The 21,856-nt window shown below is 33.5% G+C and overlaps 10 protein-coding genes across 10 annotated transcripts; 8 read left to right on the top strand and 2 right to left on the bottom strand.

Annotated features, from left to right (window-relative positions):
- Positions 1 to 744: 744 nt before the first annotated feature.
- PRO1 (glutamate 5-kinase) lies at positions 745 to 2,031 on the top strand (the record flags this gene model as incomplete). Its single annotated transcript, XM_003669267.1, has 1 exon — positions 745 to 2,031. The coding sequence occupies one exon, from the start codon at positions 745 to 747 to the stop codon at positions 2,029 to 2,031; it is 1,287 nt and encodes a 428-aa protein (XP_003669315.1).
- A 626-nt stretch (positions 2,032 to 2,657) lies between these two features.
- Positions 2,658 to 3,728, top strand: RNH202 (Rnh202p; the record flags this gene model as incomplete). The annotated part of the gene is made up of 1 exon (XM_003669266.1): positions 2,658 to 3,728. The coding sequence occupies one exon, from the start codon at positions 2,658 to 2,660 to the stop codon at positions 3,726 to 3,728; it is 1,071 nt and encodes a 356-aa protein (XP_003669314.1).
- A 141-nt stretch (positions 3,729 to 3,869) lies between these two features.
- On the bottom strand, positions 3,870 to 5,552 carry BFR2 (rRNA-processing protein BFR2; the record flags this gene model as incomplete). Its single annotated transcript, XM_003669265.1, has 1 exon — positions 3,870 to 5,552. The coding sequence occupies one exon, from the start codon at positions 5,550 to 5,552 to the stop codon at positions 3,870 to 3,872; it is 1,683 nt and encodes a 560-aa protein (XP_003669313.1).
- Positions 5,553 to 6,171: 619 nt separating this feature from the next.
- Positions 6,172 to 6,867, top strand: ATP5 (F1F0 ATP synthase subunit 5; the record flags this gene model as incomplete). Its single annotated transcript, XM_003669264.1, has 1 exon — positions 6,172 to 6,867. The coding sequence occupies one exon, from the start codon at positions 6,172 to 6,174 to the stop codon at positions 6,865 to 6,867; it is 696 nt and encodes a 231-aa protein (XP_003669312.1).
- Positions 6,868 to 7,061: 194 nt separating this feature from the next.
- On the bottom strand, positions 7,062 to 7,763 carry MHR1 (mitochondrial 54S ribosomal protein mL67; the record flags this gene model as incomplete). Its single annotated transcript, XM_003669263.1, has 1 exon — positions 7,062 to 7,763. One exon carries the CDS (start codon positions 7,761 to 7,763, stop codon positions 7,062 to 7,064), a length of 702 nt encoding a protein of 233 aa, XP_003669311.1.
- A 486-nt stretch (positions 7,764 to 8,249) lies between these two features.
- On the top strand, positions 8,250 to 10,532 carry HDA2 (Hda2p; the record flags this gene model as incomplete). The annotated part of the gene is made up of 1 exon (XM_003669262.1): positions 8,250 to 10,532. The coding sequence occupies one exon, from the start codon at positions 8,250 to 8,252 to the stop codon at positions 10,530 to 10,532; it is 2,283 nt and encodes a 760-aa protein (XP_003669310.1).
- Positions 10,533 to 11,067: 535 nt separating this feature from the next.
- On the top strand, positions 11,068 to 12,945 carry DPL1 (sphinganine-1-phosphate aldolase DPL1; the record flags this gene model as incomplete). The annotated part of the gene is made up of 1 exon (XM_003669261.1): positions 11,068 to 12,945. One exon carries the CDS (start codon positions 11,068 to 11,070, stop codon positions 12,943 to 12,945), a length of 1,878 nt encoding a protein of 625 aa, XP_003669309.1.
- Positions 12,946 to 14,030: 1,085 nt separating this feature from the next.
- SSD1 (mRNA-binding translational repressor SSD1) lies at positions 14,031 to 17,813 on the top strand (the record flags this gene model as incomplete). The annotated part of the gene is made up of 1 exon (XM_003669260.1): positions 14,031 to 17,813. One exon carries the CDS (start codon positions 14,031 to 14,033, stop codon positions 17,811 to 17,813), a length of 3,783 nt encoding a protein of 1,260 aa, XP_003669308.1.
- A 530-nt stretch (positions 17,814 to 18,343) lies between these two features.
- On the top strand, positions 18,344 to 19,522 carry BCD1 (Bcd1p; the record flags this gene model as incomplete). Its single annotated transcript, XM_003669259.1, has 1 exon — positions 18,344 to 19,522. The coding sequence occupies one exon, from the start codon at positions 18,344 to 18,346 to the stop codon at positions 19,520 to 19,522; it is 1,179 nt and encodes a 392-aa protein (XP_003669307.1).
- Positions 19,523 to 19,958: 436 nt separating this feature from the next.
- On the top strand, positions 19,959 to 21,794 carry SRP101 (Signal recognition particle receptor subunit alpha; the record flags this gene model as incomplete). Its single annotated transcript, XM_003669258.1, has 1 exon — positions 19,959 to 21,794. One exon carries the CDS (start codon positions 19,959 to 19,961, stop codon positions 21,792 to 21,794), a length of 1,836 nt encoding a protein of 611 aa, XP_003669306.1.
- Between the last annotated feature and the right edge of the window lie 62 nt (positions 21,795 to 21,856).

Here is a 21,856-nt window from a genome sequence, read left to right as displayed (position 1 = left end):
GTTTCTGGTAAAGATGCCTATGCATATACAATGTACAAATATATGGGACAGTAAACAAACCAGTTACAGTATAGATTAGGATTTGAAGTTAAGAAATCGAAAGCTCCAGTAATAAAAAAAATAGAATCTACCCTTATGTTTTCATGTCTTTCGGTCAATGCTCGTAATGACTTATGGAAGTAATAAAACCTCTAAGTTCAAATTCAACTGGGTTATTTTAAGGGTGTAGTTATAATAAGTGTTGAGACAAGGACCAAAAACACATATGCTATACTATACTACACTACAGACATAACAAAAGAAGTTGGCCTCAATCCCATGTGAGAATCTGATTGGCTCCATATTACCCGGACGTAATAACAACGATAGTAATAAAAACAGATGGATATCACGTGCATAGACCCACACACCCTTCTCGAAGCTCAATAAGGTAATTACGCATAGTTTTCCTGTCCACCGAGGAGAAGGAAAAAACTAACTACAAGAAAGTACGTAATACGTAATTTTGATTTGAAAAACTGTCAATAAAGTCTTAAAAAGCTAGGAAAAAACAAAAGGTTCGCATCTACATTCCTTGGTTTAGGTTGACTGGTTCCCATTGATACTACACTCGTATTTGAATACATATTTTAGTCCTCTTCATTCACGTTACATACATACCCATCTTCTACTAAGAAACTAGGAAAAACGAAGAATAAACTATAATTATAGAGCAGAGACACACACACACGCATACAAAAAACTATGACAATGAATAAAACATACACGTTAGTGATCAAGTTAGGTTCATCCTCCTTAGTGGATGAAAAGACCAAAGAACCAAAACTGGCAATCATGTCCCTAATAGTGGAAACAGTAGTGAAATTAAGACGTTTAGGTCACAAAGTCATCATTGTTTCCAGTGGTGGTATCGCTGTTGGATTAAAGACTCTAAATTTGGATAAAAGACCAAAACATCTGGCTGAAGTACAAGCTATCGCTGCTGTCGGTCAAGGTAGGTTGATTGGTAGATGGGATCTTTTATTCTCTCAATTTAATCAACGGATCGCTCAAATTCTTATCACGAGAAATGATATCGTTGATTGGACTCAATATAAGAATGCTCAGAATACTATTAATGAATTGTTGAAAATGGGGGTTGTACCAATCGTTAATGAAAATGATACGTTGTCTATTAGTGAGATTAAATTTGGAGNTAATGATACTTTGTCAGCAATTACTTCCGCATTGGTCGGCGCAGATTATTTGTTCTTGTTAACTGATGTGGATTGTCTGTATACCGATAATCCAAGAACAAATCCAGATGCTAAACCTATATTGGTTGTACCAGATTTAACAAAGGGATTACCAGGTGTTACTACGACAAATGGCGCTGGTTCAGATGTCGGCACTGGTGGTATGGAAACCAAATTGATAGCAGCGGATCTGGCTACCAATGCCGGGGTACATACAATTATTATGAAGAGTGACGTTCCTGCTAATATATTGAAAATTGTTGAATATATGCAAACTTTAGATTTGGATGGAGATAGTAGGAAATTGAAATTTGGTACCACTAACATAGATTTAGCTGCTCTTCAAGAAAAGGAATTGACGAAACTAAATTCTTTAAATGTCCCATTGCATACTAAATTCATTGCTAATGATAATTTACATCATTTGAAAAACAGAGAATTTTGGATACTGCACGGTCTTGTCACAAGAGGTTCTATCATTATTGATCAAGGTGCATATAATGCTTTGACACGTAAAAATAAAGCTGGATTATTACCTGTCGGAATCATTGATATAGAAGGAACTTTCCATGAACTAGAATGTGTTGATTTGAAATTAGGTAAAAAATTAGAAAATGGGGAATTAGATCCATCTGTTCCTCTAGTAACTGTTGGTAGAGCTAGATGTAATTATACAAGTATCGAATTAAGCAAGATTAAAGGTTTACAAAGTGATCAAATTGAAGATGTACTAGGTTATGCTGATAGTGAATATGCAGCTCATAGAGAAAACTTAGCATTTCCTCCTCATACATAATAAAAAATTCTTCATTTTCTATCATATTATACCATTTCTAGATCCATAATTATCATTTATTTTTGTCTTATTTGTTTTTCAAACCTCATCACAAACATGATTTCCTAAATTCCTATATATGCTAGACATATCTTTCCTGTATACTTATGTGAGTATATGTAGGTTATATAACATTATGATTAACGATATCATTTCTACTCTGCAATTTATTGTATTATTCAAAATACCATCAAACAACTCCAATATGAATTGTAATTATCATATATATGTGGAATCTTTATGTAAGGTATTAAACACGTGAACGCTGATGCATAACTGCGTCCTTCGTGTTAAACTAAACTGAATATGACAAACACATTTGCTTTATTCAATATAACACATTGTTAAAGGCAACGTTTATGTAAATAAACCAGGGAAACCAAGACGCGTAAAGGCTGAAAAATCATCAAGTTTCGCGTCGCAAAAACTGGTCGAGAGAAATCTCAAATACAATTAAATATGTAATTGTTAAGTTATAGGCATCTACAGAGGATGATGGACTAATCGTATGGAGATGATATCTATCTACAGAATTCGCCAGAAAATATTACCTCGCACATTAATTACCAACATTAAAGCAAAAGAAAATGACAGTTGAAAAATTAGAACCAAAACATATTGTAATTTTACCGAAATCCATAACACAATTGAATGACGCAGAAACTGAAAAAGATATTGAAATATTCACATTACCGCATCCAACAAACAATCCAACAAAATCACGAATCCCCATAATTCAAAACATAACCACGAATGAAACATTCCAATTAATATCACATAGTTTCAGTAAAGGTTCTAAATATACTCATCAATTTGATCTAGCTAATGGGAAATATCACTATACTAATGATGATTCACCTATTAAGTCTACATTCTTAATTGATGAAAATGATAGATCGCAAGGTTACATTATGGAATCAAGTTATTTTCAATTTTCAACAAAATATGATATTACCTATAATTTAATTGGATTTCTCTATAGGAAGACTGAAGTTGTTGAAAATGAAAATGATTACGTAAAAGCATTACCATCTAATGATAATGAAAACAACATGGAGAGTATAACAAGTGATAGGTTTTTAACATTGAGGGACTTCCATGATACTTTGGTCGATTCCCATGATAAGAATTGGAGTAAAATATCGTTAAATGTTTTAGAAAATGCATTAAATAAAATTTGTGATTGTATTCAAGAAGCTGGTGATACATATTACAAAATTAATCCAGTGAAGATTACAGAATTTCTAGTTCGTAAAGTGGAAAAGATAAACGATAATTTCCCGAAAAGTATACCGATTCCTTATGATTATAGAGAAGATATAAAAGAAAGTATGAAAACTGTATTATCATGTAATTTATTGATTTCTTTGATACCGAAAAGGGTTTATGATGATTTGATACAATTCCATCCAGATGAAAATAGTACTGTTCAACTTTCCATTAAAGATGCACATGCTTCATACATAAAATATAAGGAAGAAAGAAGAGTTACTTCTAGAGAAAAGGAAATACTTTTAAAATCTGTTACAACTGTCGGCCTAAACAATGGGACAACTACTAAAGGGAAAATAGTTAAAAAGAAAACTACAATAGTTAAGAAAAAAGTCGCGAAAGGGAAAGGAGCAATCGATGGCTTTTTTAAAGCGAAGAAGAAATAAATTATTTATTCATATGTAGGTACATGTAGGATTATAGTTAGTATATTAACAATGCATAAGCTTTTTTTTCTTTCTATAAAACACACTAAATACAAATAGAGGGCACGCTTTTGTATAGTATTATTAGTAGTTCTATCGCGTTCAACCGAAAATTTGAATGTCGTCATTCTTGATGGCTTCAACATCTTCCTGTTGTTCTTCATCATTATTATTCTCTTCTTCTTCTTCATCATCTTCGTTGAAATTAATTCTTTGACCCAATAAACCTGCAAAGAATTCGTCAATTTGATCATCATTCCACTTATAATTACCATTATTTATTGGAGTTTCATAATTAGCGATCGATTCTTGAATGGAATAGTTTAATTTCCTACCCTTAGATGCCTTAGTATCAATGTTTTTCTTTAATTTATTATTGGAACGAGAAGTCAACGTCACTGCAACATTGGCACTATTATTATTTGCAGAACCGTTGTTATTTTGAACGTTTGCAATTTTCTTATCAACCATATCGTTCAATAATACACGGTAGAAATCTTCATCATCGAAAATGTATGGATTTTCAGTAGTATCAATGGCATTATTATCTTTCCTTCTTGGGTCATAATTCTTTGGGATATCTAAATTCTCATCCTCTTCTTCTTTATCGTTGTTACCTTCTTGATTTGTCATTTCATTAAAATATTGCAATCTGTTTGCTTTCAAGTCAGATTGAAAACCTAATGGGATGACATTTCTTCTATTTAATAAAGTTCGTTTCCTTAATCTTGTCAAATCAGATAATTGATTTTCCACTTGAATATCAGTTGGTTGATTTATGGATTTAAACTTATTAGATGATAATGCGGAATTACCCGATGTTGCATCGATCTTCTTAGACCATTTATGTAAGACGACTTTCCTATATTTTTGTAAGTTTGAATCTAACTGGTTTGTTTCGTTTGTTAGTGATTTGAATGTTCTCTTCTTGTCGGTGGCTTTCATTTCCTCATGTTCTTCACCATTGTTTTGATTTATGTTATCAAATTTTTGAATGTCTTTTCTAAAATCTATTAATTGTGATAAAACTTTGGTTAATAAGTTTGAATTTTCTGTCAATAATGAATTTGATTTATTATTATCTTGTTCATATTGCTCCCATGATTCCTTTGTTATAGGTAATTTGTTTGCATTTGTTACAGCTTTTTGTAATTTAATTCTTAAATCTATAATATTATCAAACAATTTATTTTGTTTGGTGATGGAATAACCTTTAGAAGCGTCACGTTGAATGGATTGAGATAATTTATTCATTGATTGTTTTGTCTCTTGTTTGATCAATTTAGCAAGACGAAGTCTTTGCAGTTCTTCGTCGTTATCCTCACGCTCTTCTTCCTCTTCATTGTTACTAGATTCGGAATCATTTCCGTTGTCATTTACATCCATTATTTCATCTTCAGAATCCGTCTTGAAAGATAACGCATCACTGCTATTTTCTTCATCATCTTGTTCTGAAAGTTCATCTCTTGAAGGCTCCTCGTTATTGAAAAGATCCTTTCTTGAACCAACAGCACCGTGATATTTAGTATCATTCAATTCAAGAGTATCAGCCCTCAATTTTGATTTTCCAACCTCCAAATAATGAGCCTTTTCCAATTCATCTTCACCCTCGTTATCTATATCTGAATCTGAATTTGAGGACCCATCATCGGATTTATGTTGGAAAACATCTTTGCTTTTTGACGTGGTGAAGTGCTCTTCATCTTCTATATCGAAATCCTGAATCTTTGGTCTATTGATTTTGCTGGCAATCTTGTCCGCCAATAGTACTTGTTTTTTAGTCATAATATTCAGTCGAAGGGAGGATAGAAGTGTGTGATTATGCTTACTCTTACTTGGTTGGTTTTATCACCCTTTCTTCAATATAGTTGTTCTCTTCGCTAGTCTTGTACATAGCTATACTTTATCATTCAATTATGTAACCTCATCGAATTTTCCAAATTTTTCAAATTTTTCAAAAAAAAAAAATCTGAAAAAAATTCGGAAATTATCCGTGGATACTTAAACGGATACATGTTTCTAGAAATCCACTTTTGAACTTCTATTCTTCCAGATACCTCCAGGTCAGGTGACCTGATATTTTTATTTTCCCTTTATTCCTCCTCCAATGACAAACCAGAATTCCACACAGAAACATATACTCGTCTATATACTGAAGACATAAGGGTAAGGGAAGAAGTACTATTCTTGTAGATGTTTGCCATTCTGTGCTGTAAAAGAATAATAATATAGGCTACAGAATATATTGCAAGTGAATAACCCGTATTTTATCATATATTCATTATTACCATTTCCAACAAGTAAAATCATATATTCATAGATTCCACCTCATTTTTTTCCTTCTTTCCAATTGACAAACGATATTATATAATACAACAAACTATCCACGAAAATTATAACGATAATGATGATGATGATGATGTCAATGAATAGAAGATTATTAACATCCAAATCTGCCACTACATTGCTAGCGCGTTCCCTATGGACTACTCCGATCAAATACCAACAACAATCGAAAACGTTTGTCCCACCAATTCAATTGTTTGGATTAGAAGGAACCTATGCTACTGCTCTATTTAAGGCAGCTTATATGGACTCTACTATTGATTCCACTGCTTCATCTTTGAACTCCATACAAAATTTGATCCATAAGGATTCCTCTTTGAAGAGTATCCTTGAGAATCCAGCTTTGTCACCTGATGACCGTGTATCCATCGTTAATTCATTATTGAAGGGTATCAATGGGAAATCAAATAAGGATGTTGATAATTTTTTGAAAGTTTTGGCTGATAATAATAGGTTGAATCTGTTGAGTGTCATTTGTGAACAATATAATAAATTGAATGATGCACAACAGGGAATTGTGCAAGGGAATATCATTAGTTCGAAACAATTGGATGATAAAGTTATGAAAAGGTTACATAATGGTATTTTGCAATCAAAGTCTATCGTTAAGGAGGGACAGGTTTTGAAGTTGAATAATTTGGTTAGACCAGATATTTTGGGAGGATTGATTGTGGAGATTGATGATAAGACTGTAGATTTGAGTCTTTCAACTAAGATTCAAAATTTGAATAAGATACTAAATGAAACGATTTGAAAAGCTACCCTTTGAATAATGAAGGTTTTAATAGATAGTGTGAGTGAATATATATGTATACGTTTTTTTCTTCTTCTTAATAGTAATATAGATATACTTTGATATATTTATATATACATGCGTATACAATTAAAAGAGATTTCCATTAATTATATCAATCATAAGTTCGTTTTTTTTTTATATTTACATGACCTTCATAAAACTGGCGAAAATGGAACTTTAGATGATGAGGATGATGATATTGATAATTCATTCAATGTTTGAGTACTTATTTCTTTCAAAATTACACTTTCCTCTCTCGCCGTGTTGCCGGAATTATTTATAAGTTTGTGATTCACATTTGACAAAACGGGGGTCCAATATTTATCTAGATCCCCCATTCTCCACGGGTCTTCCCAATATATATCAATCTCATTTGTATCTTTTTCTTGTTCAATTTTATCATGTTTTTGCATTTTAATTAAGGATTCCCTTAAATCCGCCACAGCTTCTTGAGCGAAAGTAGGTCTAAATTTCCCACTATACCAAACATGACCATTTGAATCTTTCTTTCTAAACTCATTAGCTTTATCTAACTGCGCAAAATCTCTTAAAAACCTCAACCTTTGTAAATTTTGAAATAACAATACACCATCATCGTAATCTTTCATATTCACTACACACATACATTTCCAAAGATCTCTCCTCGTGGAGGGTTTCTTATACATCCAACTATCCACTTTCTTCTTGAATGTCTTCTCAATCATATGATTAGTGACCTGTGGTAATTGACTGTAGAGTACTTGGCCCTGTTCTAGATTCCTAAAGAGATAAACATGTGGGGCATAGCCTGATTTCTTTAACCATGTGGCCGGACGGAACCGGGAGCTGGCAGTACTGACTTTTAGTTTGTTCATTCGTGGTTGGTCTGAGTTTGTTTGATTGTTCCCCTTATCTTCTTGATACTTTCTTAACCGGCTCCTTCTCTTGCCCCTTCCTGTATCCCTTCATCCATGTCCTTCTTGTACCCAAATATCATACATAGACCAACCTTTCCTTTCCTTTCCTTTGCTTTCACATACTAGAGTAATTCCGAACGGGAAAAAACAGCTCGAACAAATTTTCGTGCCAGCGACGGAGAAACAGACTACAAGAAACTATTTTGACGGTTAGATTAATGCAAGTTATATAATCTTTACTTGTACATGCATGAATCATTCTTGTTGCTATTGAATATATTGTATATTGCTGTTGGTGCATGCTTTCATTCATTCATTTATTCATTTATTCATTCATTTATTCATTTGTAAACCTCTAGATATACTACTATATTCCAAGCTCACTGTTCCCGATTTATTAATCAACCTGCATGCAGAGACATATACAAACTTCCTTCCTCCATTATGAATAAACAATCGCCCACAAAATTAGATACCAAAATATTTTATCTACCTGTTGGTCTAACCACTTTCCAAAGGGATCTAATAGAAATATTAATCTCATTGCATTCAGAATCCTTTAAATTAGAATTGGATAAAATATCGTCTTCTTCTTCTTCTGCCGCTACTAAACCTCAAATACTTAAATCCAATACATCAAACGCCTTCTCCACTAGACAAATGACATACCTATTGAATTCAAATATAAAAGCTGTCATAAATCATCCCTCTCTCTTAGTGGACCATTATATGCCAAGACAATATTTAAGAATGGAACCAAATGAATCATTGATTAGTACAAGTGATAAATTCCAAAAATTACAAAATCTATTATTCATCTTGCAAAATTATCCTAATTTACAAATATTATTGACTTCTCACAATATTAAAGAATTAGATATCGTCGAAGGTTTATTATTGGGTCAAAATTTTAAATTGAAAAGATTCTCTGGAACTTCATTATACGATGAAGAGCACATCTATCCCATAGAAGAGGAACCAGAGAATCTGCAACTACAACAGAAACAGACACAAAAACAAGAATATGATTCCTCAACCACTAGATCGAAGTCAACTACCACAACTAATGGTAAAAAACTAAAGAAAAACAATGTGAATAAACTAAGTAAAAATACTAGAAACAATTCAAGAGAAAATTCAATGACTCCATATTCTTCAGCCTCCTCCTCATCATCAACAACTTCATCTTCCTCCATAGTAAACCCAATTGCATCCTCGATAAATCCTGCCACATTTGGAATCTTGAAAAATAGCGGTCATCATAATAATCATCATCCAACACCTTCTTCTTCTACATCGACATCAACATACGCAAGGGATGATTATGATTATTCCATGAAAAGAAATTCAAGGAAAAGAAAATTGGAACATGAACATGGAAACGTGACCAGGGATAAAAATTGGATATTCTTAACTACAACTACCCATTTGAAAAATGATCCATCATTATTGTCAAATTATAAAATAAACTTGATAATCAGTTTCGATCCCATGTTAGATCCACATTTATCAGCCATTCAAAACATTCGCTCTCCACAAAGGTATTTATTACATGAACAAAACCATTTCATCCCAATCATTAAGTTATTAGTTAATGACTCACCAGATCATTATATTCTCTCACAAACTAATCCACAGGAAGAAGGACAAGAAGAGCACTACAACAATGATGACTTACAATACTCAAACATGATAAAATCATTAGATCACTTCTTAAAAACAAGATCATCATCATCATCGTCATCATCGTCATCATCATCAAATACCACCGCTCAACAGAATGCACCAATCAAAACTTTCGTACAGAACATATTCAATAACGAATCGAATTCACCAGAAACGATACCCAAATTATCCCACCTCCCCATAGGAACGGAACAAGAATATCTAACTCCTCATTTATCATACTTAGCCCACACGCGGACACCCAATGCAACCAATCCAAACGGGAATGAACACAACGTAACGATGACAATATCACAATATCAGACGGCACTGATGCAAATGGCATTGAAAAGATATCATGATTTACAAAATGAACATTCCGTGAATGAACGATTGTTATACGATGAACGAATAAATGAAAGTGAAAGACAGAATAAAATTGATTCAATTAAATTTGATATTGGTCGTACTTTTAAATTGTTAAAGGATAAGAATGAAAAGGAGGAGATTGAATCTGATAAGAGGAAGAATAAGGTTATTTTCGATTTTTTGAAAACGAAAGATCAATTTGAAGCGCTTAAGGCGAAGGAGTTAGAACTGGTTTCTACGCAAGATGTGGGGGGGAAATTGCAAGAATTGGAGAGGGATAGGACTTTTAAGAACATTAAGTTGAATGAATTGCAAATGGAGAATGAGAAGAAGAATCAATTGAATGATGAGTTGAGAAGTCAGTATCAATTGAAATCAACTTTAGCAGCTGATATGGGCCATTCTTTAGAGAAATTGAAAGATGATTTGAAAAATGTTCAAAAGAGGGAAAAGGATCCTATTAGTTTGAAGGTTGATCTTGAATTGTTAAGTGATCGTGAAAGAATTTTGAAAATGGAATTAGATTCATGGAAGAGAAAGACCATATTCTTGAAAAGTTTGGTTGAAAGTTTGAATAACAAGTATCCTGTAGATTTGACTACGAAAAAGAATACCAAGAAGTCTACCAGAGAATCGAGCAATAATGGGAGATATAGATCCACGCGATCAAATACTCCAAATTACACAAGATAAGAGATTCAGAATATTAACGTTACGCCTCCGTGTTTATAGTTTATAATCTTTCTTCCTACCTACCTACGCTTCATTATAATAATCATAATAACAACGACAGATACCATATACCCATGCCCAATTACTACATTTCTATGAATGTTTTATTGTCCTATAAATCTCACTAAAAGTTCGTTTTTATAATATCTTTCTCTTTCCCACATAGTTTTGACGTCTGTTTTTTTAGCATCGTGTAATCCCTTACATAATTTACGGTACTCCACCACTCCCCCATTGGCGGACTCTGAGAAATGACCGCAGCAAAAGTCCTTCCCCCCTGTGAAAAGTAAATAAAGCTTATTTTAATTAGGAAATTGAAAAATATCTTAACCACTAAAATTATTATAACCGTTAAATACTGGTTCAGTGAAAATTATATTACTAAAGGTAGCTTTAACTTCCAAAGATTCAACACCAAACTGAGAAGTTTTCCTTAGTGGTTAAGAAGAAATTATAGAGTACATCCGATACTGAGCGATATACACAAATAATTATAATGGACGTTCAACTTGATAATTCTGCTTTTATTGGTACGTCTGCTACTACCACTGCTGCTGCTGCTACCGGAACTTCACGGCAACTCCTCAATCTCCAATGGTTACAAGGGAAAGTAATTGATCCAATCATTGAATCATGTCCGCCATTGTACCTAATGTCCAAAAACCCAGCTACAATTGATTTAAAGGTATTGGCATACTGTCTAATTGATTGTATCCAAAGGTACGTGAAGAGAACTCCATGGTATTCATTAGTTAAAGACTACCTCTTCATTATGTTTCTTCTCAAGATACTTTCCACAATATGGTTCCACGTTAGAGTATACGGAGTCATCGGTTCTCTAAGAAGAACATATAAAAGCAATTGCAAGTTCCTTTTTAAAAAATTATTAAACTCACCATTCTTAAAATCAAAAGTTGATAAACAAGTTTTAAAAGTCACATCTTCCATTGAAGAAAGTTTAATCAAAAATGATTCAACAATATCACAATTCCCACAATTACCATCCTTGGGACTCACTCAAGATTCCGTCATATCTCAACTAGATTTATTAAATGAAGTTCTAACTCATACTGAATGGGAACAAGGTAAAGTATCAGGGGCAGTATATCATGGTGGTTCTGATTTGATCCATTTACAAAGTGTGGCATTTGAAAAATATTGTGTAGCAAATCAACTACATCCTGATGTGTTCCCCGCAGTACGTAAGATGGAAGCTGAAGTGGTTTCTATGATTCTTAAATTATTTCATGGTCCTGAAGAAACAAGTTGTGGGACAACTACGTCTGGTGGGACTGAATCGTTACTATTGGCTTGTTTAAGTGCCAAGATGTATGGGTATGAACATAAGGGGATTACTGAACCTGAAATGATTATACCAAAGACTGCCCATGCTGGGTTTGATAAAGCTGCTTATTATTTTGGTATTAAATTACATCATGTTGAATTGGATCCTGTTACGTTTAAAGTTGATTTGAAAAAAGTTGAAAAGTTCATCAATAAAAACACTGTGTTGTTGGTCGGTTCTGTTCCAAATTTCCCTCATGGGATTGCTGACGATATTGAAGGATTGGGTAAATTAGCTCTTCTTAATAATATACCATTACATGTTGATTGTTGTCTTGGTTCCTTTATTGTTGCATTTATGGAAAAAGCGGGTTTTAATGAAGATGGACAATTACCATTATCTGATTTTAGAGTACCTGGCGTTACCTCCATATCATGCGATACACATAAATATGGGTTTGCACCAAAGGGTTCTTCAGTGATTATGTATCGTAATGAAGATTTAAGAATGCATCAATATTATATCAATTCAGAATGGACTGGTGGATTATACGGTTCACCTACTCTTGCTGGGTCAAGACCGGGTGCCTTAGTTGTTGGATGTTGGGCCACTATGATCAATATTGGTGAAAATGGTTATATTGAATCTTGTAGATCTATCGTTACAGCAACAAGAAAATTGAAAAGATATATTGACGAGAAATTACCTGATTTAGAAATATTAGGAGACCCAAAATTTTCTGTTCTTTCATTTAGTTCCAAAGTTATTGATATTTATGAATTATCTGATAGACTAACCAAGAAAGGTTGGCATTTAAATAGTTTACAAAACCCACCAGCTTTACATTTGGCAGTAACAAGATTAACGGTGAATTCCATTGACTCCTTATGTCAATTACTATCTGAAGAGGTCAATACTATGAAATTGGAAGTTAATAGTAAACCATCTCCAGATGGTACTAGCTCTCTATATGGGGTGGCAGGAAGTGTTCAAACAGCTGGTGTAGCTGATAGATTAATCGTTGCATTTTTAAATGCATTATACAAATTGAAGCCAGACAACGACACCCACAACGACTTTGAGAAATGAAGATTCAAGCTTTGAACTGCTTACTTATAAATAAATATGATGATACGTTTAATATATATATATATAGATATAACAATAATAATTTATGACAATTCATGATAAAAAACGTCAGACAAGGATTCATATATATATATAGTTGTTTGTTTTCTTTGTGGTGTGTGGCTGCAGGGTCCTTAAGCGCGGAAGATGAAGAAGAAGAAGGGGGGCAAGAAGCTGTTCATGCACATACTATATAATTTCAAAATTTTATATAATGTGACGATGCCTGATTAGGGATATTATTTACTTAATTGGTGGCAAACTAGATACATATCCTTATTAAGTTCATATCTAGCAAAAACATACATATATATGTATATATATAAAGAAAATATCTGTATTATCTCTAAAGAGACCACAACTGTTAAATATTTTTCATCATCAGCGTCACTAGACTTCCCCAAGAAAGTATAAAAATAAAAAGAAATTTGTTCTAGGAAACTAAGAAGATCTGATTAATACAAACATTTTAGATTTTTCTTCATTCATTTCAGAAAAGCTAAAGAGAATAGTATACTTTCACTCTTCTACTGAACCTACAGATCCTCCTTTCAGTTGATCTTTCTTTTTTATAAACTCAAGGATTACGTAAAATCTGATATATCTCCGTTCATTCATTACCCAAACAGCGGTATTACTCTTCTGATATTTTTAAAGAGATACATTCACAATACAATTAGAATATTAAGAAGATCTGTGACGTTCATAGTTTGATCTTCTTCTCTTTTTATTACACGTTAGTCTTTGGTTAAACCCTGTGGATTTATACTCCCTAACGCATACACTGACGTTCACGCACATTTTCAGATCGTATTTTTTTCCTTCCGACTTCAAACAAAAAGGGAAAGAAAAAAAATTATCAAATAGATCCTGGAAAACATTATATTACGAATTTTTCGTCCATTGCAAATTTACCTACATTACAGTTAGAATACCAAGCCTTTCTTTTCTTTGCTTACTATTATTTACCATAACGACTATTTTGGAATCCATCAAGTATCGAAAGGTATCTACCATCAAGAAGAAGAAATTCTTTGGAAATTATAATGTCTAAAAATAGTAACAATAATAATTACCAAGAAAATGTCTATGTGAAGACAACAGGTGGAGGTAAAAATGTACCAAAGCAAATACACGTTGCACATAGAAGATCTCAAAGTGAATTAACAAATTTGATGATTGAACAACTGACTTTACAAAAGCAATTGGAGGCAGTTCAAGCCCAACAACAACAATTACTTGCACAACAACAACAATTGGCCCAACAAACTGGCCAATTCATTGCTACTAATAACAATACCAATAATAACAATAAGAATCAAGGATTTATACCTCCATCCCACTATAATACGCCAAACATGTCTGCTGGTAATAGAAGTAGATCACATTCTAGAGATAACTCTGGTTATTACCAAAACTCATATGATAACAATAACAATCCTAATAACTTGGGTGTAAACACACACAGGAAAACTGGCTCTCAATCAAGTGTATATGGTCATTCCAGAAGACATTCGTTAGTTTTGAATGAAGCTAAAAGGGCAGCTGCAGAAGAACAAGCGAAAAGAGGAGGATCATCATCTTTTAATGGTAATGAATTTAATCCAAAATCTAAAGATGAAAGCGCTTCACCAGAAGAACTTCCTATAGAACAATCTTCATTCAAGTTCCCACCTGCACCAGTTCAATTGCAACAACAACAACAACAACAACAGCAAGGATCTGGTCAAAGTCACCGCCGATCAAACTCAAACTTATCACCACCGACTTTTAAATTTCCACCTACACCAACTAGTTATAATAATAATAATCAAGATGATGATTTTACACCAACATCTTCCACACATCGTCGCTCTAAAACAAGAAACAACGAGTTTTCCTCCCCTGGTATCAACTCCAATTGGAGAAATCAATCTCAAACTCAATCCCAAATTCAACAGCAACAACAACAATCGCCATTTCGTCATAGACAAACAAACTCAAGAGATTATAATTCATCCAATAACTTAGAGCCCCCTGCTTTCTTCCAAGGTCATCATCCTCGCGGATCAAACGCTTCAGTCCAAAGTTTCTCATCTAACAGTGGTGGTAATCAAAACCAAAGCACACGTAAATCTTTGTTCGCTCCATATTTACCACAAGCAAATATCCCAGGATTAATTCAAGAAGGGAAGTTGGTAGCAGGTATCTTACGAGTTAACAAGAAAAACAGATCTGACGCATGGGTCTCCACAGATGGTGCATTAGATGCAGATATCTATATTTGTGGTTCCAAAGATCGTAATAGAGCCTTAGAAGGTGATTTAGTCGCTGTAGAATTGTTAGTAGTCGATGATGTTTGGGATTCTAAAAAGGAAAAAGAGGAAAAAAAGAGAAGAAAAGACGCTTCTTTACAACAGGATATTATACCATTGAATGGCAACGATGATTATCATAACGATGCTTCTGCTAATGCTTTGAGCAGTAATTTTTTGGCTTCTAATTTCAATTCTTCTTCAACATCTAATGAAGATAACATACTTTCTACTCCAAATAGATCAAGAGGTATGGATAATGATAAATCACCAACCAAATCTAGTCTTAAGAGAAAGGGTTCATTGAAGCAACGTCCAACCCAAAAGAAGAATGACGATGTTGAAGTGGAGGGTCAATCATTATTACTAGTCGAAGAAGAAGAAATTAACGATAAATATAAACCGTTATATGCTGGTCATGTTGTTGCAGTCTTGGATCGTATTCCAGGTCAACTATTCAGTGGTACATTAGGTTTACTAAGACCATCTCAACAAAACCATAGTGATGATAAACCACCTAAAGCTCCAAAGATTGCATGGTTTAAGCCTACTGATAAAAAAGTTCCACTAATCGCCATTCCTACTGAATTAGCACCAAAAGATTTTGTTGAAAATGCTGACAAGTACTCTGATAAATTATTCGTTGCATCTATTAAACGTTGGCCAATAACTTCTTTACATCCATTCGGTATCTTAGTTTCAGAATTGGGTGAAATTAATGATCCAAATACTGAAATTGATTCTATCTTGAGAGATAACAATTTCTTATCTAATGAGTATTTAGACAATAAAGATCCAACAAAGGAAAAGGCAATGTTTCAAGCTTTACCAATTCCTGAAAATGAATTGGCTGTGAGAACTGATTTCACAGATCCATCTGAATATAGCATCTTAGCTATTGCTGAAAATGATTCACTTTCTGAATTTGCTTTACATGTTAAAAATAACAATGATGGAACATTTGAATTAGGTTGTCATGTTGTCGATGCCACAGCACACATCGAGGAGAATTCTTCCTTGGACAGAAGAGCAAGGAAGAGATCATCCGGTGTGTTCATGCCACAAAAGGTTGTTAACTTATTACCAAAGGCACTTAATGAATCCCTAAGCTTGAAAAAGGATAAGAAATCGGCTACTTTATCTGTCATATATACTTTAAACGCAGAAACTTTAGAAATTAGATCTACAACTGTTTGTGAATCTATCATTTTACCATCAAGGTTTATGACTGCAAAAGAAATAGATGATAATTTGGCATCTGATGATGTTGATCCATATCTATCGATCGTTGAAAAAATTGCTACATCCTTTTATGCTACAAGAATAGAGTATCCGGAAGCGAAACTAATGCCAACCTTATCCTTGTTTGAGAGTATTGATGACGAGAAGGTTAACGTCGATTTGAATATACTAGACAGAACTTTAGGATATGTAGTAATAAATGAGATCCAACATAAGGTTAATTCTACAATAGCGGAAAAAATATATACCAAATTAGGCGATTCATCATTCTTAAGAAGAGAAGCTCAACCAGTGATCACAAAGATGTCATTATTTAAGAACAAGATTCAAAAGTTTGGTTTAGACATTGATATTACCTCAATTGCTACGATAATACAATCCATTTTGAAGATCGAAGATTCTGATGTTAGGGTTGGTGTTGAAATCTTGCTTTTTAAGACAATGTCAAGAGCCAAATATTTTGTTGCTGGTAAAGTTGATCCTGATCAATATAGTCATTATTCATTAAACCTACCAATTTATACACATTTCACATCTCCGTTAAGAAGATATGCGGACCATGTGGTACATAGGCAACTAAGGTCTGCCATCAGAGGTGTTCCATATACTGAAGATATTGATGCATTAAAGATTACTTCTGAATATTGTAATTTTAAGAAGGATTGTGCATATCAATCTCAAGAACAAGCCATTCATTTGTTACTTTGTAAAACAATTAATGATATGGGTAATGCGACTGGACAATTACTAACTATGGCTACTGTGTTACAAGTCTACGAATCCTCATTCGATGTTTTCATTCCAGAGTTTGGTGTAGAAAAAAGAGTTCATGGTGATCAATTACCATTGCTTAAAGCTGAATTCGATGGTGTCAGTAGAGTGTTAGAATTACATTGGCAGCCTGGTGTGGATAGTGCCACATTCGTCCCAGCTGATGAAAAGAATCCAAAATCTTATAGAAATTCCATCAAGAATAAGTTCAGGTCAACAACGGCAGAAATTGCAGCAATGGAAATAAATTCTAATAGTGAAGATTTCATAAGTGATAGTTTAAGTAAAGAACTTTCTAATCTAAACTTAGATGTTCCAAGACTAAGACTTCCTGAGAATGAAAAGGCTACTGATCCGTTAGATAAGTTTATTTCAAGTACAATCACAAGAAGGGAAGGAGATAATTGCATCCAAGAAATCCATGAGTTGCAAAAGATCCCAATACTATTAAGAGCAGAAATTGGTATGGCTTTACCATGTCTATCTGTTCGTGCCCTAAATCCATTCATTAGAAGAGAATAAACATTTGCTAAAATGAACCATGTTATAGACACTATAATGACTTTTGACACGAACTTACCATTTTATGGGGGAGGGAGGGTCTCTTTCCTTCCAATCAACCTTATTTTGCATCTAACGAAAGTATTGGTGAATGCATTCGTTAAATTCATTTTCTTTTTGTTTTATTTCAAACTTTTCTTATATACCTCACATTTTTTTAAACCCACTTTATATTTTTACTTATGTACATAATGTTTATCTGACATTCAATAAAAAAAATCATATAACTTTCGTGAACTTTGGGTATTTCTAAGCGGTTACATCTCACAGTTGAAATACATGTCTCATTTCCAACCAGTTCAGTTGTGGATCATTTCATAAATCTTTTCTTTGTATTCTTCTTTTCCTTATTATCCTTCCTTTTCCGGAAAATGAAATTTTTATTATTAAAAGATAAAAATGTGAGATGAGAGACAGCTTTCCACTTACAAAAGCATCTATTTTAGGAACAGCAAAATAAATGAAGATTAGGGCCTAGAAAGATAATAACCATGTCTAGCAAATGTGAAATATGTCATGAGATTGAATTCAAGTATAAATGTCCTAAATGTTTGAAAAAAACCTGTTCCTTAAAATGTTCTCAAGCCCACAAGAAAGATGATAACTGTTCAGGAATCGCTCACGATCCCACTGTTTATATTCCCCATGATACATTGAAAGAAGCTGATGATGAAAATCATGAGAGCAATGTATTGGTTCAGAGGGATTTCAATTATTTGACAAACCTTAAAAGAGTGGTAGAGCTACAGAAAGTCGATGGGAAAACCAAAAATAAAAGAACCTTACAAAGTTTCAATAATAATAATACAAATAAGAGAGCGAGGTTTAATAATGGACCAGTTTCAGAAAGTAATAGAGTAGTTAGGAGAGGCGTTAATTGCCTTTTGCTACCAAGGGGTATGCAACGTTCTGTACAGAATAGAAGTAAATGGGATAAACCTCTGGATGTATTCGTATGGTCGATAGAATGGATAATCTGTTCTGTAGGAAAGAATGATCAAAGTAAAGAAGATACCTCCAATAATCTTTCCAAGGAGAAGTCAGTGGTAAAATATGTCAGTCATAGATTTAAGGAAACTGATTCTATTGTGGGAGGAATGAGTAATATCGTATTTGAAAAATGTTGTAATGAATTTGGCATTCCAACCCCAGAGAAAGGTAGTAATACACCCGATGTTGACAAGGCAGCTATCATAAAAGAAAATAACTGGAAATTTTATATAAAATGGTTTCCTTATAATAACACGATGGTGATGGATTCCAAAAATTTGATACAAATCGATGCATCTGAAAAATGTATAGGAGAAATATTAAGAGACAAGACTGTCATCGAATATCCGACAATTTTTATAAGTCAGACGGAAGCTAATTTACCAAATGATTTTACTGTCATTGAAGAACCTAAATATGAGGAGAGAACACGGACATTTGGTTCTGAAAGTACTGTATCATCTTCGAATGAAAACAGGAAACACATAACGAAGAAATTGAATATACAAGTTAATGATGCTGACGATAACGAACCGCCTGAAGAAGAAGCTATTAGAATAGGTCATAAAAATACTGAGAATGATGTTGCGAAAGAGAAGAAGTCCATCATAGCTCCTGTCAGTGATGAGGATAGTGACGATTATGAACCTGGCTTAAATATTGATTTCCTCGCTAGCTAGATACATTTTGCATTTTTAATATTATTTATAGATTTTTATTATTGGCATTCTTTTACGATAAAGTCGGTTTTTGCATTTCTTTCTATCAAAAAAATGGATAATCTCTTGAAATCGGGATATACTTTATTGAATATAAAATATATTCCCAAAAATCACTCTTCTTTTATAAGAAGTTTAACACCGAGTCTACTTTATACAATAATTACACATTTATCTTTACCTATTATCCTCTTCTTCTTCTTCTTCTTCCAATTCAAACTGAGAAAATCATCACTTTTTTGACGTTTTTGTCGTAAATTGGAAAATTTGAAAGTTGTTGGAAATATAAAGGTAACAACGTCAAATATATAACACGGTCAAGACACATAGTATCAGTTGCAACCTAGAAAGAGGAAGAAGGCACTAGAGCACAAAAGATCAAGCAAAATAATCACTAATGTTTGAACAATTGGCTATTTTTACACTTCAAGGGATCATTCTTTATCAATATAATTGTCAAGGCAAGAAGTTCTCAGAACATCAAATAAATGCATTCATCTCTAAGCTAATTACAGCACCTGCCACGAGAGATACTACTACTGCTGGCGGTAAATTTACCATCTTGAACGTTACCAATGATAGTACGCTATCTACGACGAATGCCTATTCTCGTTCGTTTTGCTCAATGTTTTATAAGACAAAACAACCAGAAATATATTTCGTTATAACATATGCTGAACAAACTATTGAATTAGATAAAGAAGCTGAAAAAACACTAGACTTGGCAACCAAACTTTGGAACTCATTAGAAATTAATAAATCTATCCAAGAAAATCTAAATTCAAGAGACCACATAGACATATTGGATGGAGTAAATGATGGCATATCTAAATTCGACCAGTACTTTAAAGCGAAATATGAAGAATCTATCAAATCCGTTGCTTTTACACCCGTTGACGAAGTCCCAGGGAAAGAAGCTTCTCCAAAAACTATAAATCCCAAGAAAAAGAATCAAGCAAAGAACAGAACATTAAATAACGGCGGGGGAAGAAAGTGGGGACGTAATGGTATAATGGAGGAAACAACTGCTTTAGATTCTTCAGTACTAGACTTTTCTGAATCTTCTAATAATGTGTCAGGAAATGAGAGGACTATAGATCCAGCTTTCAATAAGGAAGCTTTCGGAAATAGAACAATAAAAGGTGAATTTTTAATCAAGGAAATCGACGATCTTTTATCTTCAGCTACAGATGGGGACAGTTCTAATGAGACCGAGAACGAACAAACTTACCTAGGTTCCTTGACATCGTTCTTAAGAAGGAACTTTACTGGGAATAAAACTATATCGGCTAGTGATTTAAAATCAGTACTTGATAAACTAAAGCAAAAATTGATCACAAAGAATGTCGCTCCAGAAGCAGCTACTTTTTTAGTTGAACAAGTGAGTAAAGATTTGGTTGGCACCAAAACTGCTAATTGGACAAGTGTTGAAATAACAGCCCGTAAATCATTAACAAAGGCTTTAACTCAAATTTTAACTCCAGGTGTTTCAGTAGACCTGCTACATGAGATACAGAAAAAGACAAGTGTTAAAGATTCAGAAGGTAAGAAACAACCGTATGTATTTTCTATTGTAGGTGTGAACGGCGTTGGTAAGTCTACAAATCTTTCTAAATTGGCTTTCTGGCTATTACAAAATAACTTTAAAGTTTTAATTGTTGCCTGTGATACATTTAGATCCGGTGCGGTTGAACAACTTAGAGTTCATGTTGAAAATCTAGCCCAATTAATGGATGAGTCGCACGTTCGTGGCTCAAAAAACAGAAGAGGTAAAAGTGGGAATGATTATGTTGAATTATTCGAAGCAGGCTACGGTGGTTCAGATTTGGTGACAAAAATTGCGAAACAAGCTATCAAATATGCCCATGATCAAGATTTTGACATTGTCCTAATGGATACTGCCGGTAGAAGACATAATGATCCTACTTTAATGTCTCCTCTAAAATCTTTTGCAGAACAAGCTCAGCCTGACAAAATAATCATGGTGGGTGAAGCATTAGTTGGTACAGATTCTGTACAACAAGCAAAGAACTTCAATAATGCCTTTGGTAAAGTAAGAAATCTAGATTTCTTCATAATTTCTAAATGTGATACAGTAGGAGAAATGTTAGGAACAATGGTAAATATGGTTTATGCAACAGGAATTCCAATCTTATTTGTAGGTGTCGGTCAAACATATACAGATTTAAGAACATTGAGTATTAAATGGGCAGTCAATACATTGATGGCGTAAGTAGAAAGTTGATAGACAGGGTTCTATATTTTTAATTTGTTCGGATTAATGTGCTGTCCACA

Source organism: Naumovozyma dairenensis, chromosome 3 (assembly GCF_000227115.2).
Source record: "Naumovozyma dairenensis CBS 421 chromosome 3, complete genome".
Taxonomy (NCBI): domain Eukaryota; kingdom Fungi; phylum Ascomycota; class Saccharomycetes; order Saccharomycetales; family Saccharomycetaceae; genus Naumovozyma; species Naumovozyma dairenensis.
This window is presented reverse-complemented; position numbering and strand designations above follow the sequence as displayed.